At 44.0% G+C, this 15704-nt stretch overlaps 1 protein-coding gene across 2 annotated transcripts in view; it reads left to right on the top strand.

The window, feature by feature from the left end:
• Positions 1-1098: 1098 nt before the first annotated feature.
• Positions 1099-15704, top strand: part of SLC6A9 (solute carrier family 6 member 9) — a 50405-nt gene continuing 35799 nt past the window's right edge. The window contains exons 1-2 of one of the 2 annotated variants that reach the window (XM_063297784.1): positions 1099-1324; positions 9056-9206. In XM_063297784.1, coding sequence (XP_063153854.1) covers positions 9177-9206 — 30 coding nt within the window. In that variant the 5' untranslated portion in view covers positions 1099-1324; positions 9056-9176. The remainder of the gene's footprint in view (positions 1325-9055; positions 9207-15704) is intronic. The other variant, XM_063297785.1, reaches the window with a different exon arrangement.

Raw genomic sequence — 15704 nt, 5'->3', positions numbered from 1 at the left:
ATGGGAGTTGTAGTCCAAGGCATCCAACCGCATGGACGAGATCATTATAAAGGTTGGTGCGGAGAGTGTGTGCGCGCGCGGGCGTGTGGCGGCGGCGTGGAGCGAAGGAAAGAAGGCAACGTTTGTCAGCGGTGCAAGCAAAGCAAGGCTTTGAACTGCCCACCCCCTTCGTTATATGACACGCCGAGCCAGTCAGATGCCTTGCTCTTGAGCTCGCAGGAGGTCCGTCGGCCCCAGACAGCCGAGCCACGCAGGGCACGCTATGCCAAGGCGCTGCGGGCAGTGCCTAGCGATCTACAGGGTGACCTTTAGGTACGAGGAAGGGGCCAAAGAAAACAACAATCTCCTTGCTAATCTTTACGGAGTTACGCTTTTCTTGCAGGCATAAGTCTCTTGAATCAGATGCACGATTGGACGAGGTTAGATCGAGGACAGCCGCTGCTGGGAGGCACCTAAAACCTACGCCTGTGTGTTTCTGTTGTGTGTATATGTATGTGTGTGTTTCCTCCACGGTGTGACTGTCCACGGTGCTATTTAAAGGTGAGATACATGGGGTATGCTTGGCTTTTTTTCTTCGTTTTTCCTAATCTGTCCTCCGATGCTTGTGCGGGGAGCGGTCAATAGTTCGCGCTCTCACGTCTCCGGGCTTGCGCATCCATACTATAAGGCGCTGCACGTTTCGTCCTGATTAAATGTGTTCCTGGTTTTTCGCGCGCACACGCATACGATGCCAGATGCCCCTAGCCCGCGCCAAGCCAGGGCTGTCTTCGCCCGGATCGGTCCCTTCCGATCCCCCACCCCGTGTCTGGGCGTGCACCCGTTTGTTTGGCTATGCCCAAGCATGCTGAACAGGTATAGGTTTTCCTTGGCTCGTGGGCAGCAGCGCCCAGCGGGAAGAATGTAGTCCTCCCCGAAGTCTTGTTCTGCGCCGCAATTAAGACTCTGCGCCGCCTCTCTGCGCCGCAGCCCCTCCCCGGAGCTTCACGGCGTGGCTAGACTGAGAAGCTAAGAACGTTCCAATCAGCAAGGGGGGCGGGATGGCTGGACCGAGCCGACGCGGGGAAGGCGGGCCTCTCCGCTGTACCCCCCCTCGAAGCCGCGACCAAAACTTTCACTGAAGTCGGTGGCGCCGAACCCACAGCGGAGAGTGGGAATCGGGGTGGACCGGCGCGTGTGCCGCCGCTTCCTCCGGACGCGGACAGGGTTTGGGAAGGGAATAGCGAGAGCTGCTGGCAGCGTGGTCTGATGCAACTCTCTCTCTGAGCGGATCCACCTTGACAGCGCGCCTGGAGAGCCCGCGCGAGGCACAAGCAGCATGGCGAGGGTAAGCGGCAGCGGCGACTCGAACGCAGGAACCCGCGGCTGTCTAGGAACCTGCCTGGGCGAGATAAAAAGGCGGCGGCGTCCGGCATCTTACGCGTAGTGGTGGAGAAAACGTGCTGCTAGAAAACCTGAGGCAAAGCTTAAGAGCTGCGGGCGCCTCCTTCGGCCTCTAGCGCTTTGCATTTGCTGCTGTCAGCCGTAGGGTGCCAGGCGGAATCTTAGTCGTGAAAGGAGGGCTGCGGCAGCCCGGGACCTGAGAACCGGCTTTCCCGTAGCCTTGGGCGCCGGGAAACAGCCTCGCCCGGGGGCGGGGGGGTGTTTAGGGGCGGGGTTAAAGCGTCACTCGCCCCAACAAAACCCAGGGGGGTCTCTAGGCTATAGAGGGTGGAGCCTTCGCCTCGGTCGCTTCCCGCGGCCAGAGCTGGGGGTTTCGTGTCTGTAATTTTCCACCTCACTATGTGCGGGGGGGGGGACGTGGAGCCGCTCCCACGTGGCAGCTGATGTAACCCTTCTTCTTTTCTCCCCCCATCGTGCTTTTAAAGGGCTCGTGCATCCTCTCCTGCCAGGTGTTCAGGGTTACTCTGGATTAATATTTATCCCCTTTGGGGTATTTCTCAAACCGCTGGTTAGCGAAAACCTCGCCGCTGGGTCACACAGTACTATAAAGTATGGAATTTAGCTGAAGGATTGACTTAGCTGAGTAAGAACTGGCTGTTGTCAATGGACCTTTTTTCTCATAGGACACTCAGCAGACAGCTGACAATAAAACCCAAGATACAAACAGTTAAATATCACCAAAACACTTCAGGTCACCTGCTCAGATTGAGAAGATCTGACTAAAAGGGTTTCACTCTCTTCCACAAGCAGGAAGGGTGGGGTCTAAGCATAACTCCCCAGGAAGCAGATTGCATAGTTTAAGAGCAACCTTAGAAGTGTTTGTAAGATAGCTTGTCAATATATGTCAGAACCTAAGTACTGTACAGTGGTTCTTTACTTCTCTGTCTCTCTTTCGCCAAATGCATAAACATCCCTTTCTGTGGTGTTTTTGTAGCTGATCATTATCAAAGGAGAAAAAAATCAGTCAAAATTCATTTCCCAGTAGGTAGTATCCTCACTCTATCCTGATCAAGATAATATACAAAAACACACTCCGAACTGAGGGAGCAGCAACGTAAGAGTAAAATGTAATCATTCAAAAGTGTATCAACACAACAATATAGTTAATATAGTTTTATTCATGATTCATTTTAGTTGTTTTTGCATTCTGTATCAAGCTGTTCAGCCAGTTGCAGAAGTTTGGATAGCTGCAGAAATCTCTTCACTAAATGGAGCAACTTCCCGATAAAAGGAAGTTATTGTCATAATAAAATGGGAAGGAGAGGGTTAAAGTAAGTCTAAACATTAAAGATTTTGCCATGAACATTTTTGAGAGGCCCAAATGTCACTTCAGATCCAGATCCAGAAACTGAGGTTAGTTCATTAGAAGGAAAAAATGAACAGAAGTTTCAAAATTACTGTGTAATTTTACATTAAATTTTACATTAAAAACAACAGAGAATCTTTGCTGCTAAAAGAGGAAAGCCTTTCTGTTGCAGCATAAGCTTTGTGAGTTAAGGTCCTTTTCTGAAATTCATGAAATGATAATCTAAATTGGGGATGGGAACCTTTTGTTGGGTATTATACATTTGTACCCTGCAAATATATAGAAATAAACCACCCAGATTCTAGTGCAGTCTTCTTCCTGAAATGATCTATCTACCCTTGAGAAGGTAACAGTACAGGTTCACTTCTATTTCATACCTGTCTTTGAGTGACAGTAGCCATTGCTCTAGTTCCCTTCCAATAGATGTTCCAATGTGGCATAATATTCCCAAGTTTCTTAGGGTCCACTGTTGGCAACTTAAGCTTGGGTAGCATAGTATGAACCTTGTCTAGTGAATCAGTACCCTAGGAGGTGGCAGCTCCTAACTGACTTTGACTGATCTTAAAATAGCTTATTAGGGTCAGGCCTAGTTGGTACTTGCATGGGAGGATTGTAAGTAGACTGAGAAGTCAAAAAAGCATCACAGAGGAGGACAGAGGCAAACCATTCTGTACTGTTGATAAGAAAACAACATATGTGTGCCCATGGGGGTCACCAGGAATCAAGCTCAACTTGAAGGACTCTTAACTTACCCTTTAAGTGAATCTGTGACATTATGGCTAATCTGAGGCCACATTTTTTCCCATACTGTCAGCTGAGATTTATTGGTACTAGTATTCAACAGCCTCACCTCAAAAAATACTGATGACTCTTCAAAGATAGTTGAATTGGCTTTCTTTCAAGACTTCTGATCCCTACATCTGTGATGTATAGCTGCCAAAGTCTGTTTAGTTGATTATGACATTGCTGGCAGGAAAGCTCCATATACCAGGCCAAAATGCACTCTGCTCTATCAAATGCAGAGTGTGTAGTCCACTGAAGAGTGTGTGGAGTTTGTAACAAAGTGGCCCTGAGACACTGTGCCATCTCTGACAGAGCTTCCCCATACCCTTTTGTGAGATGTTCCTGCTATTTTACAAGATTCTTACTGCACTTCCTTGGTTTGGCATGGCAGAGTAGAAAACTTTTCTGCATCCCAATGCAGTAGGAGTTTGTTGGCAGGACAAGCACTGCTCAGGATGAAAAGGAAAACATTCCAGTCCCTGTCCAGATTGGGCACATCTTAGCTGAGCCTAGAGATGGGGTCAGACCCCATATCACGTAATACTTCCTGTGTCACCTTTTCTACACCTCTTTGTGTAGAATGCAATTTTTCTTTCTGGCCCTTGACAACTATAGGGAATATCTTTTGCATAATTCCTTATATTCAGGACACTGAAGCAGAAAGAGCCTCTGTTTCATTATCCACTCACTGTCCCTTTGGTTGCACAACTTCTTCTTTAGCCTGAGAGTGTTCTTTGTTGTACTTGTTGCATTTCTACCTTGGTTTCTTGGCCTGTGATTTCACTGCAGAAGATTGTGTTTACAATATCCTCCTATGAAGCAGAATGAACATTTCTTCTCAGGCTTTCTCAGAGCCAGAACTTAACCTTCTTGGAGGTAGTAAGATAAAATGGGTTTATTTATCTGGTACTTTAAAATCCTTTCTGATTGTGGGAGCAAAGCTGTAACAATAGCTAAGAGCATTTTCATTCATCAGCCTTGTAATAGCATGATTTTTTTATCGTAAATAAGATGGTAATCAACATTTCAGCACCATATACTTGGAGTTATGTGATCACTGAACATTTAAAGTGGTGCACTAATACTTCCAAAATAGCAAGTTGTTATTATTATTGTTCTTTATTTGATAAGTTTACATCTTCCCTTTCCTCCAGGAGCTCAAGGTGGTGTAAAGTGCATGTCCTCTTCCAATTTTCCTCCACAGCAACCTATGAGAGAAAATGACTGGCCAGAAGTCACCCAGAGAATTTCAATGGCTGAACCTAGGCTTGAATCTTCATCCCTTAATCTTTATACCACCCTGGTCCTCTTTTATAGGATTCTTTTCTTTAAAAAAAACAAAAAACAAGATGGATGGACTCAGAGGCGTGATAGGTGTACCATTGGAAGATCTGAAGAACTGGATTAAGGATAGATCATCATGGAGAAAATCTACATCTATGTGGTTGAAAAGAGTTGACACTGTCTTGACAGCACATAATCAGTCAATAATTAATTTCTAAGTATGTCAATCCGATTTTCACTTATTCCTTTTGCACCATTTCCCCTTCCATAGCTCTAGTGAGCCATGGGGAGAACCTTCATGGGACGCTACAGTGCTTCCCCCTGAGCTTGAGAAAATCTGCCACTTTCCCCCCTTTTAGCCTTCTGGGATTTTGCAAAACACAAGTTTATATTTTATATAAGTTTTCTTATATTTCTGTTTCAAAGTATTTACCTTTTTTTCCTTTTGCATTCTGACTCTCTCTTTTGAGAATGGCACCAGGAGCAGCTTTCTCTGGCTGCTCAGTTTTTTGCCTGGTCCTATTATCTGCATTCACGTATGCTGCTGTGCTGCTCCCTTATGCCACAGCCATCTCCAGTGGGGTATGTTGCTGCATCTCTCCTCCTCCTCCTCTTTCAGTTGCTTGTGTTTCATTCAGGCCTTGGCCTACAAATTTTACCATTTTTACTTCATGTGCTCCCTGCCTAGTCTCAGCATATTGGTAGTGAAGAAACAGTCACCACTGTTCAGTTTACATCCTGCCTTTCTTACTGTCCAATGTTCAAAGCAGCTTAAAGCTATTAAAAATATAAAGTACAAAACATAAGAATAAAAATAAGATGTTTTATATCAAAACATATTTAAAATCAGTATCATTAAAACTAAAGTTCTGCTCAACTAACAATTAAAAGCTTGGTGAAAGAGGTGAGGTTTTACTAATTACCTACATTTTGGGAGTGTGGGGTCCAAATGCACCACTTTAGGAAGTGCATGGGGGCCACACAGGAGAAGACCCTCTCCTGTGTCTTAGATAGATGAAACTTCTGGAAGCTGGTGGAGTTGGGAATCCAGTGGTATGCTGGAGCTGGCTCACAACAGCCCATTGTTAAATCTTCAGGAATATTGCAGGTCAGCTGAACCATGCCACCTTGTGTGCCAATCAACCGTTTGGTGGCTCACAGCACCACAATAGCAATGGAGCCAGCAGAGACAGTTGTCTTACATTAATCAGCACACCACTGGGGGAATCTTCCAGAGGCCTCTCCTGCTGACCTAAGCTGCCTGGGAGGCTCAGAGGGAGAGAGACGATCCCTAGATAGTCCAGCTGTAAGCTGTTTAGGGCATTGTTTCTCAACCTTGGCAGCTTTAAGATGTGTGGACAATGCTGGCTGGGGAATTCTGGGAGTTGAAGTCCACACATCTTAAAGCCGCCAAGGTTGAGAAGCAATGGTTTAGGGCTTTAAAGGTCAATATAAGCACCTTAACCTGTGCCCAATAGGCAACTTGAAACCATTGCAGATCTTTCAATATAGTACCATGTGATCTCTGTGCCATGTACTAGCAGCCTGGCTATTGCATTTTGCACCAGTTTCCAGACAATTTTCAAGGACAGCCCCATATTTTAATAATGTTTTAATATAGTGAACTGTCCACTCCTAACAGCTAATGATGTCACTGGTGCAATCGGGAGGATTCTGAGGAACTTTTGGGACCCCACTTAGTGAAACAAGCAGGAGTGTCTCTAAACACTGCAGGACAGGTTTGGCACACTCTGAAGTAAATTAAATCATATACTTGATAATTTTAAAAGCTTACCTAATTGTCTTAATCTAAGAAGTTTAATTAATCCAGATGTTAAGTAATCCCCAAATTCAGTGCAGTTCTGGAATGAATTAGGAGGTCTTTGATTAAAATCTCACTATTACCTATTGAAAAGATTTTTTGTAAGCCACTGACAATATACAATTACAAATATTTAAGCAGGATTATTTGCTTGTATCAAAATGCTAAAGGCCGTGTGTGTGTTTCTGTTTAATGGACCAGGCTGGGGACAGATGTCCTGGAGAAAATCTGTGTGGTAGCTAAGGGTCAATGCTGATTTGGTGGCAATATATCAGACAAAGTAAATAATCCATGAAAAATGATCCGGAAAAGGAGGGGATCAGAAGAGTGTGCTACTTGTATACACATACATACACACATCTTTTTGCAACTAATCTAGACACTATTTTAAACTATTAGATTTACGTCAAAGTGTCTATCAAAATGTGACCCATAAAGCTATTCTTCTCTAGAGATATAAAAGAAAGGATATATTTTTTTCTTTTTTCCCCTCATATAAAAAAAGCTAGATGACAAGATGTTTATTGCGGATCAATAAAATTCCCAGGGCCTGTGGCTTCTGCAAATTTAGCCATTTCCTGAAGTTAAAATGAACTTCTATCCTTTGTCCTTTCCCATGGTTCTGTCTCAGCTGAACTAATGATTCTGGCATATTATCCATTGGCACCTCTGTGTTTGACTCCTGCTTTAAATTTGCAAGTCCATAAAAAAACTGAACAACATGCGTTGCATAATTATATTGGGTTGCGTAATGACATTTGAACTTGAATCCAATGAATTTTATGGTTTTCTTTAGTTATTCAAAATTTTAAACATTTAATTACGACATCTGTCTGATCTGCAAATTCCCGTTTGGATACTTGTTTCTTTTGATATTCAGACCTGAACGTATTATGGAAATAAAGCAAAAAATAACAGTCTTAATAATCATGCTTATATAAACAAATAATAGAGATGGAAGGAAGCATTTAGGCCCCTGAGTCCAACTTGCAGGAGTCTAAATTAGAGTATCACTGACAGAGGACTGCCTAGCCTCTGTCTGAACCATCCATTGAAGAAGAACCCTCCACCTCTCTGGGTAATTGTTCTAACAGGAACTTAGATAAGGAGACTGAAATAATGTTTGGTCCCTGAGAATCCAAAAATTCTTATGGTACCAAGTCAGCTTTCTTGAGGGTAAAGCAAGATGCTTAAAACCTACTAGTTTAACTCAGAGGGGAGAGGAGAGGAGCCATTTATGGTGGCTTGCATAGGAGCTGGGAAGACAAAATTTCCAAAAGCCATACCTATAGTGTGCAGTACACATTACACTAGAAGGGTCAATGGCATCTCTGCATTCAGTGTCTCTGCGTGATATAAAAATAGCTTCAGTCTCCAGGAATATTTGGCCCCAAAATAATATGGAGCTGTGAACTTGAACCATCTGAGCTGAGTCCTAAGCAAGGATTATTTTCCTCAATGATCTTTTCTGGAGTCCTACCCTTAGAACAGAGAGAAAATGTCAATTTGAGTCACCAGTTATAGATTTCTGAGTGAGACAATGGCTTGGGCACTTTACTCAAATCCTTATCTCCTTGACTCAGGCTCTGCCACTGAGACCCATGAAAGTCTGCCCCCCTTTCTACCCACTCCACCCTACTCCACTGTGCTATAGCACAGAAATCATTTTTTCATGTTCCAAGCTCCATCACATCCTCCACATTCTTCAGTTTTGTTACATATCGCAAACTAGCCTTTCCTGCCTTGAACAGACAGACTTGCATACCTACACAGGCTTCCTTGAAGAAGCTTTCCTTGCACCAGGGAGAAGGTAGGCCAATTCCTGCCTCTTTTTCATTCCTGGCAGTACCACCTGGACTCTGGTAGACTCGGCTTGGCATGTGACTAGTGTAATGGGATGGAAGGCAATTGCTTTCCATCTGTGTCCTGAATGGCAGCTGTGCCCCTGTGTGTGCTCAGTGCCCTGAAGACTTCATGCTCTGAGCATTAGCTATGTTCTTTTCAGGTCATGTGCAATTTGGGGGGACTGTTCCTGCTTCACATGGTAGTAATGGACAGAAAAACCCAGAAACAGTGAAGCAGATATAATGCCTGTTCATCCAACTCTGTGTTCTTTCTAAGCCCTACTGACATGACTCATTTTACCATCTTTGGGCATATGTTGAATGTAGACTGTATAACCACAGTATGTGTGTGTTTGTGGTATATGTTTGTGATATAACCACATATATACCCAATAAAAAGAAATGACCTTTACAAGTTAATCAAACTGGGTTTACAGATGGCTACTGCCAAATGGGCTTGGAAAAGGACCTAGTGGCATAATTGCTTTCCACTGAAGATTCAGAGGCAATTCTTCTTGGGTTTTTTTTTTCCTTTTTAATTCTTTTCTCTAAGTTCTGTCATTTTCTTCTCCACAGCTTGCTGCCGCCTTGGTCTAATTTGTCCTGCCATATGATTTGAGGTCTCTGCTTATCCTGGAAGTGTAGCCAGCAAGACGGGATAGCAGGCAAGTGGGTGCCCACATCTTGGCCCAGAACCATGGCAGAAAAATGCAGTGAGGGGTTACTGGTGAGTCTGGGGATCCCTTGTGGATTCTGCAATATTGTGCTTGAGATGTTGATATAAAAAAAAAAAAGAGAGGGTGTCTCCTGAAAATTGAGAGAGTCCATAGGATTGGGTGGAGGAAGCTGTCTCTCCCAGACCTTTGGGTACTGTTTAAAGAATTTAGCCCTCTGTGTGCCTCAGCCTCCCACTTGACAGATTTGGGGGTTGGCTAGCTATTGCATTATGCTTGGAGGCAGCATGTTGTATATGAAGGAGCTCTCTGCTAATCACCATTCCCCAGCTTCAGTTACCTCCTCTTATCAGGACAGTCCCAGAAGAAGAAGCAGGAGGGGTGGGAAGCTTCCTGGGCCTCATCAGAATTTAACCTGAATATAAAGATGACTACGGGAAGGAATGGAGTTGAGAAGTACGAAACCTACCCTGAGCACAGATCTAGTTTATGCAGGGGGTTCACCACAACAGCACTGGAGACTTTATTAAGTAGATATGTAGGAGGTCAGGCTCTGTACTGGGATATAGCCAGACCAGATCATGGTCTGTTAGGGTGTTTGCATTTTTCATGAGACTGGAAAATAAGACCCTTATTTTACTTCCCTAATGTCCCTTGATTATGATTCCTCCCCCAAATAGTGTGGACAGAAGAATACAGGAAGTGCCTTCCCCAGGCATTACTTCTTCAGAAGTAATGTTACTTCCCCTAAAGTGCTGTAAAGCCACCAAGCATTGCCCAGGAAACAGTCAGTGTCCAGCAGGTGGGAAAACTTTGGCTCCAGTGTGCTGCTATTTGTCTGTGGTTTGGATTTCTACATTTACAAAGAATGGGGCTCCCAGGAGACGCCTGAAATAGCTTGCACCTCAGCCAGGGGCACTGTGCCAGTGTCAGTACTGGAACATGTGGGGGAAGGGAGTCAGATAGCCGCAAAACATATTTATGTATATATAAGTACACACATTGCACGGAGTCCCTTGCATTATGGGCATAAAGAACACAGGCTCTTTTCCGCAACATTTCACAAGCCTTGTCCATTCCTTTGGGCATATTTTCATGTACCATTTTATGCTTTTTCTTCAAATTGAGCAGTATCACGTATTATGCAAATATGAACATTTGTATTCTTATCTACGTTCAATCAATACACTAATATGCACCCTGCTCTCCCCTATGCATAAGGGCATTTCTCTACCACCTTTTTCAATCCAGAGCAATGTGCATACAAGAACTTGGCCTTTGTGACTCTGCTTTCTGGATCATCCCTGTTCAGTTTGGATTACCACAAAGTAACACCAATCACCCAACATTAATCCATTTGAAAGAAAATAGTCGTAAGAAAGTGCTGGTCTGTATTGTGTTGTGGTGGTTGATTCCAGACAGCAAAGTGTGTGTGTGAAAGCAGTTGGCTGCTTTGAACTGTTCACACTGCTGTGGAAAGTCTCCTAGCAGATTTGCAAATGTTTGTACTTCTTGCTCCTGTTGCAGTACTTCGCATTTCTTGTATGCATGATGAGCATTTTTGCCTTCTTCCTTGTATGCTACTTTTCTGCTATTGTCTAATACTTGGGAGCTCTTTTGGGGTAGCAGTTTGCACCCCAGGATAGAAAGGAGGAGGATAGACTGGAAAGCAGAACAAGCCTGTGCTGCCTAGGCAGCAGCTGCTTTGTGAATGCTGCTGTTAAGGACATAATTGTCACTGTCTGTACTTTCTGCACATTATTTTCCTTGACCTCCCTATTTACAGTTCCCTGACCTAGCCATGTATGCATGTTTCTCAGAGTGGCAGCCCACATGGACTTCTGCCTGAGCAGAGGTTTGCCTGCCCTTCCTCAAAAAAGAGCTGATCATCCAGTTGGTTGCCTTATCTGTCAATGTTCTGAGCAGGACCCACAAAGTCTGCAGTAGGAGATAGCCAAATCCAGTTGACTGTGCAAGTAAGCATCATGACAAGCTTACAATACATCACTCTGAGGTCTCCCTCAGAGTAACACTTACAGGGCAGGTGATACTCTGTAGATAGCTGCTCCAGGCAGTACTCTGGAAGGCAGCAAGTGGAGGCTTGGCTCCAATTCATTTCTTACCTCTATCTACTGTCTGAAGTAGCTGCTTCACTGTACCCAGATGTTATTCTGCATCTCAGAATAACACTTAGTGCATCTGAAAAAGTGGGTTGTGGCCAGGAAAGTTTATTTCCTAATATTTAAGGCAGAGCTGGGCAGTCTGCAGTCCATGGGCCATGTGTAGCCCCTGAGCCTCTTTTGTGGCCCTGGGCTTCCTGGAATCACACTACAGTACAAACCACCAAACAACAACCATGAGATTTACCATCAAATTTGCAAAAACAAAAGAAGATAAAACATTGATGTTGTAAGCCTTGGTAACACCTAGAAAACTAAAAGGTGAAACCAGAAAATGTAGAGCAGGGCCAAAAATCCTACCTCTGCTGTGATGACATCACTATATCACAGCTCTGTGTCTCTGCAGTTCTCAACCATTGAAGAAAGTAGCAACAACAAAAGAAAAAACAAACGTAGCCCCGATGCCTAAAAATGTCACAAGGCCATTCCATTGTTTTAAACCAATTTCTAATTCAGTTTGGGAGTCAGATACTGGTTTTGGGGGACAGGATGTTGCAGAGGTTACTAGGAGAGAATCAGATACGTCCTTACCTATAGAACCTGCCCACCACCTGGCATGAAAGCCTTTAATTGGTGCCAGGCATCATGTTTGGATAGGTCACTGGGACAGCTATCAAGAGCTTTCTGGGCCACAGGGAAGATGCTAATCCCCTCACTGTGCTGCCTAGGCATTCTTGAAATAGCATCATAAGCCCATCATCAATTAATACCCTATCCCAAGATAGATAGAGCATCTTATAGCCAACAGCTTCTTCTTTGATGAAAGAATTGAATAATTCCCTCAGACTCTTCCCTTTGGGAGTTGACCATTATTGTTATGGAGCTGATTCCTTTTGAGTATCTCTTTCTTATGAGTATCTTTTCTCATCTTACTTGCAATTTTAAATAAACAAACAAGTCCTAGGAAATAATGTTTCAGTCTAAAAACCAAAAACAGTTTTCTAAACAGAAACCTGCTAGGTGGTCAGGTGCGCATAAGAACTTTTCTGCCCTTTTTAACACATCTTCATCTCCTGTTCATTTTCTTATGGAATTATTTCATCCCAAATCTATTTGGCCCAGTCATGGCTTGGATTTTGCTCCACAAGTAAATCTTTACTAACCCAGAGCCTTTTCAATAATTATTCATTATCTGGATCTTACTAAAACCAATGTTTGACAGAAGGCCCAGTTCTGATGTTTAAAGATGGATAATGCAGAGCAAGATAAATATGAAATTGTGGGTGGACACAACATTTTGCTTTCATTTCTGCATTTTATTTTATGTGTCCATGTATCAAGAAATTCACCTCCTAATTCACTGAACTGTAACATTTAGATCAGTATCACTATGCAGCCCCTTTGCTTGACATTGGTTTTGACTGGGGAGCAGAATTTATTTTATTTATTGATTGATTGATCAAATTTATATGCCAGTGACTCTGAGCAGCTTACAAGTAAAAAATGGATAAACATTTTGGAGGTCATAAGTAACGAGATAGCCTCATTAGTAACTAGGTAGCCTTGCTGGCAAATGGAGTAGATTCAGAAGTTAGAATGACATTCAGGTTTGGGTAGCTATTTTAAGCCTGTATTGCCTTTTCCAACCAAATGTTCTCTAAGGTGTGTTAGGACTGCTGCTAGGAATTCTACAGTCATAGTTCCCATACCATATATCTGGGAAGATCCCAGTTTGGAAGGCTGTTCCATTGTTTTGGAGAACATTTTTATGTTCAGCGTCAATCAACAGCTCTGGGGGTGGGGCCCTTGTTTGGTTAAAGAGCTGTAATGACTAGGAACCTCCTATGTTCAGAGGTGAGAAATATCTTGGATGATGGCCTGCCAAAAACTAAGAGAGTTCAACTCCTAGTGAGTTCTTGGCAACAATACTTTTGGGATGCTTCTTCAGCTTTCTAGTCTGGGCTGCAGCCTTGAAAGTCTCCCATCCCAGTGCTAATCAGGCCCAATCTTGCTCAGCTTCCAAGCCCAGAAGAGGTCAGTCATAATGGCAAGCATGGGGAGAGGGTCAGAATGGATAGGATGGCAGACACAGTGTTGCGATGTAAGCCCTACACCTTTTTATGTGCATGTGATACAGAAAAAAGGGGTGGGACTTGCATCACAGCAATATGTCTGCTGTCTTGTTTGTTTTGACACACACATTTGCATACAACCCACAGACACTGTTACTCTGGTGTGGCCACTATTGGCGTGGAAATAGGAGTGTATCCTCCCATTCTCAGAACTAATACTAAACGAGCCAGTATGGTCCATTCAGATCATCCTTCCTAAGGAAATTTGGCTGCTAAATCCAGTTCAGTAAATCCCCACCCAAAGGGGTGAATACAAAGCCTGCTGTCTCCAGGGAGAAGCTCACATGCTGAATTCAATACTTCTTCCATCCTCTGAACAGTGACTGGCAAAAAAAGGATGATGAAATAGAGAGACTTGGTTTGCCACGTAATGGAGAGTTGAGGGGAACTACAGCAGGCAATAAATTATTTAGGGAGCCAAAACATGGATTGAGAAAAAAGAAATAGGATTTCACAGCCACAGAAATGTATAACTGTTCTTACTATACAGATTTTAACTATTTCAGTGGGGCAATCAGTGATAACAGAAAGGTAATGTTTTGAGGCACAGGGAGCATAGAGGTTTGAATATTGATCTTTTCTGGATACCGTGCTATAAACCTGAACTTTCAAGCATTTTTATTTCACTTCTTGCTGAATCTTTGAAATCGATCCACAAAAACTCTAACAAAGCATTCCTCCTTTTCAAAGTCTGTGTATTTGTGGGACAGAAGCAGAGTTATGGCTACCAAATACCTGTTACATTGGGAATATCAATATTATAGGAACTTTAGGTTAGGATGGAGGGAAAGAGTTTTAAAAATCTTAAGTAGCAGCCAGCAGATTCCAAGGCAGATTCTGCTGTCTTGGAATTGGTTTCTCTCTACCCCAGTGTATAAATAGGACTATCTTGGTACAGCTAACACATATCAGGATGTGTGGAGGAGCTGAACCTGAGAAAAACAGCTCTGTCCCCTCCATTCCTTCCTGAGTCCGGATGGACAAGACTGGTGCTCCAGCCAGCTACAGCATCCCTCTAGGCTGTCCACAGTCAGCTGGAGAGTCAGATAGTGTAGGCAGACAACCAGTTCCTGAGCTGCTGCATGATGACATCTTCTGGAGAGACAGTCCAGCATTTGATACTGCTTGAATTTTAAAGACCTATCAGAAAACCTAGTGACTATAGGGAAGGCTACCAGCTGGCCTGAATTGTGAGCCATTCAGGCGGCTGCCTTTCCCATACACAAATTCCCTTTACTCCTCTGGCACTCCTGGAAAGTGTGTGTGTGGGTAAGTGTGTGCAAACATTTTCTAAAGAGGTGCATTTCCAACTCCCCCAAACACCAGTTAGTGCTACTCTTCCTTGCTTATTTTAAGGACATTTTGTTTTGTCCTTGGAATTGCCATTGCTCTTGCTGGCACAGCAGTTCTGCCAGCAGCTCCTGACTTTGGAGCAGTTTGTGTGCTTTTGGAGTATTTTTAGGTGGCAAAGGGGCAGGGGCCACCGTGGTGCTTATGTCAGGGTCAGTGCAAAGGGGTTATGCTGCTGAGTTGTGAGGTTGTGAATTAACGTGGGGCGTTAGGCCTGTTTGTGGAGGTTTCAGAAGCAGCCCTGGTTGATGCATGTTGGCCCCTGACCTGGCACACACACACGGGGGAGGGGGGTGCTGAGTCTTTATTGGGCTGCGGAAGTGTGTCTGCTTGGAATAATAAGGTGGAACAGAGGGAGGGGGTTGATGTGGATTTTCTGCCTGAGCAGCCCTGGAGAATTGATGCCCAATCATCAGCAGAGCCTGAGAAAATAGCCTGAGGATGTGTGTGTCTGGCACAGGCCACTTCCCTCCATCCCCCAGAATGACAGGGACAAAGCTCCCACCTGTGAGTGGGGGAGCTAGATAAAACTACATCTCGTACTTGGAAAAAGACCCTCCCTTCCCAGAAGACAGTTATCCATACCTGACTGGTTGCCCTTGTTCCTGAGATCTAAAGTGAAATTTAAGACAGCTGGCACTTCGGCTGCCTGGCCATGTGTCCATCAAACACAAATCAGTGTCTTCTGGCACTCATATTCCTTAATGCCTCAGTTCTGCAATGTGGTGCTAGTGCTGGTTGTTTTTACTTCAGGGTAGCCTCTGTACTTCAGTGTAGCCCCACAGGGATGCTGTGTGTGAGAAAAGGTATGAGGAGATCTTTCTATCCTCTAAGATAACACTCAAAGCCAGCAATGGTTTTGTAAGCTGCTCTGCCATAAAACCTCCCAAACTACCTATTGTTCCCTTATTTATTGTGCTATTATGGTTGGAATCCTTGTATTTGTTTT

This window comes from Candoia aspera, chromosome 3 (assembly GCF_035149785.1).
Source record: "Candoia aspera isolate rCanAsp1 chromosome 3, rCanAsp1.hap2, whole genome shotgun sequence".
Classification (NCBI taxonomy): Eukaryota; Metazoa; Chordata; class Lepidosauria; order Squamata; family Boidae; genus Candoia; species Candoia aspera.
Note: the sequence above shows the minus strand (reverse complement) of the source record. Positions and strands in the feature narration are given on the sequence as shown.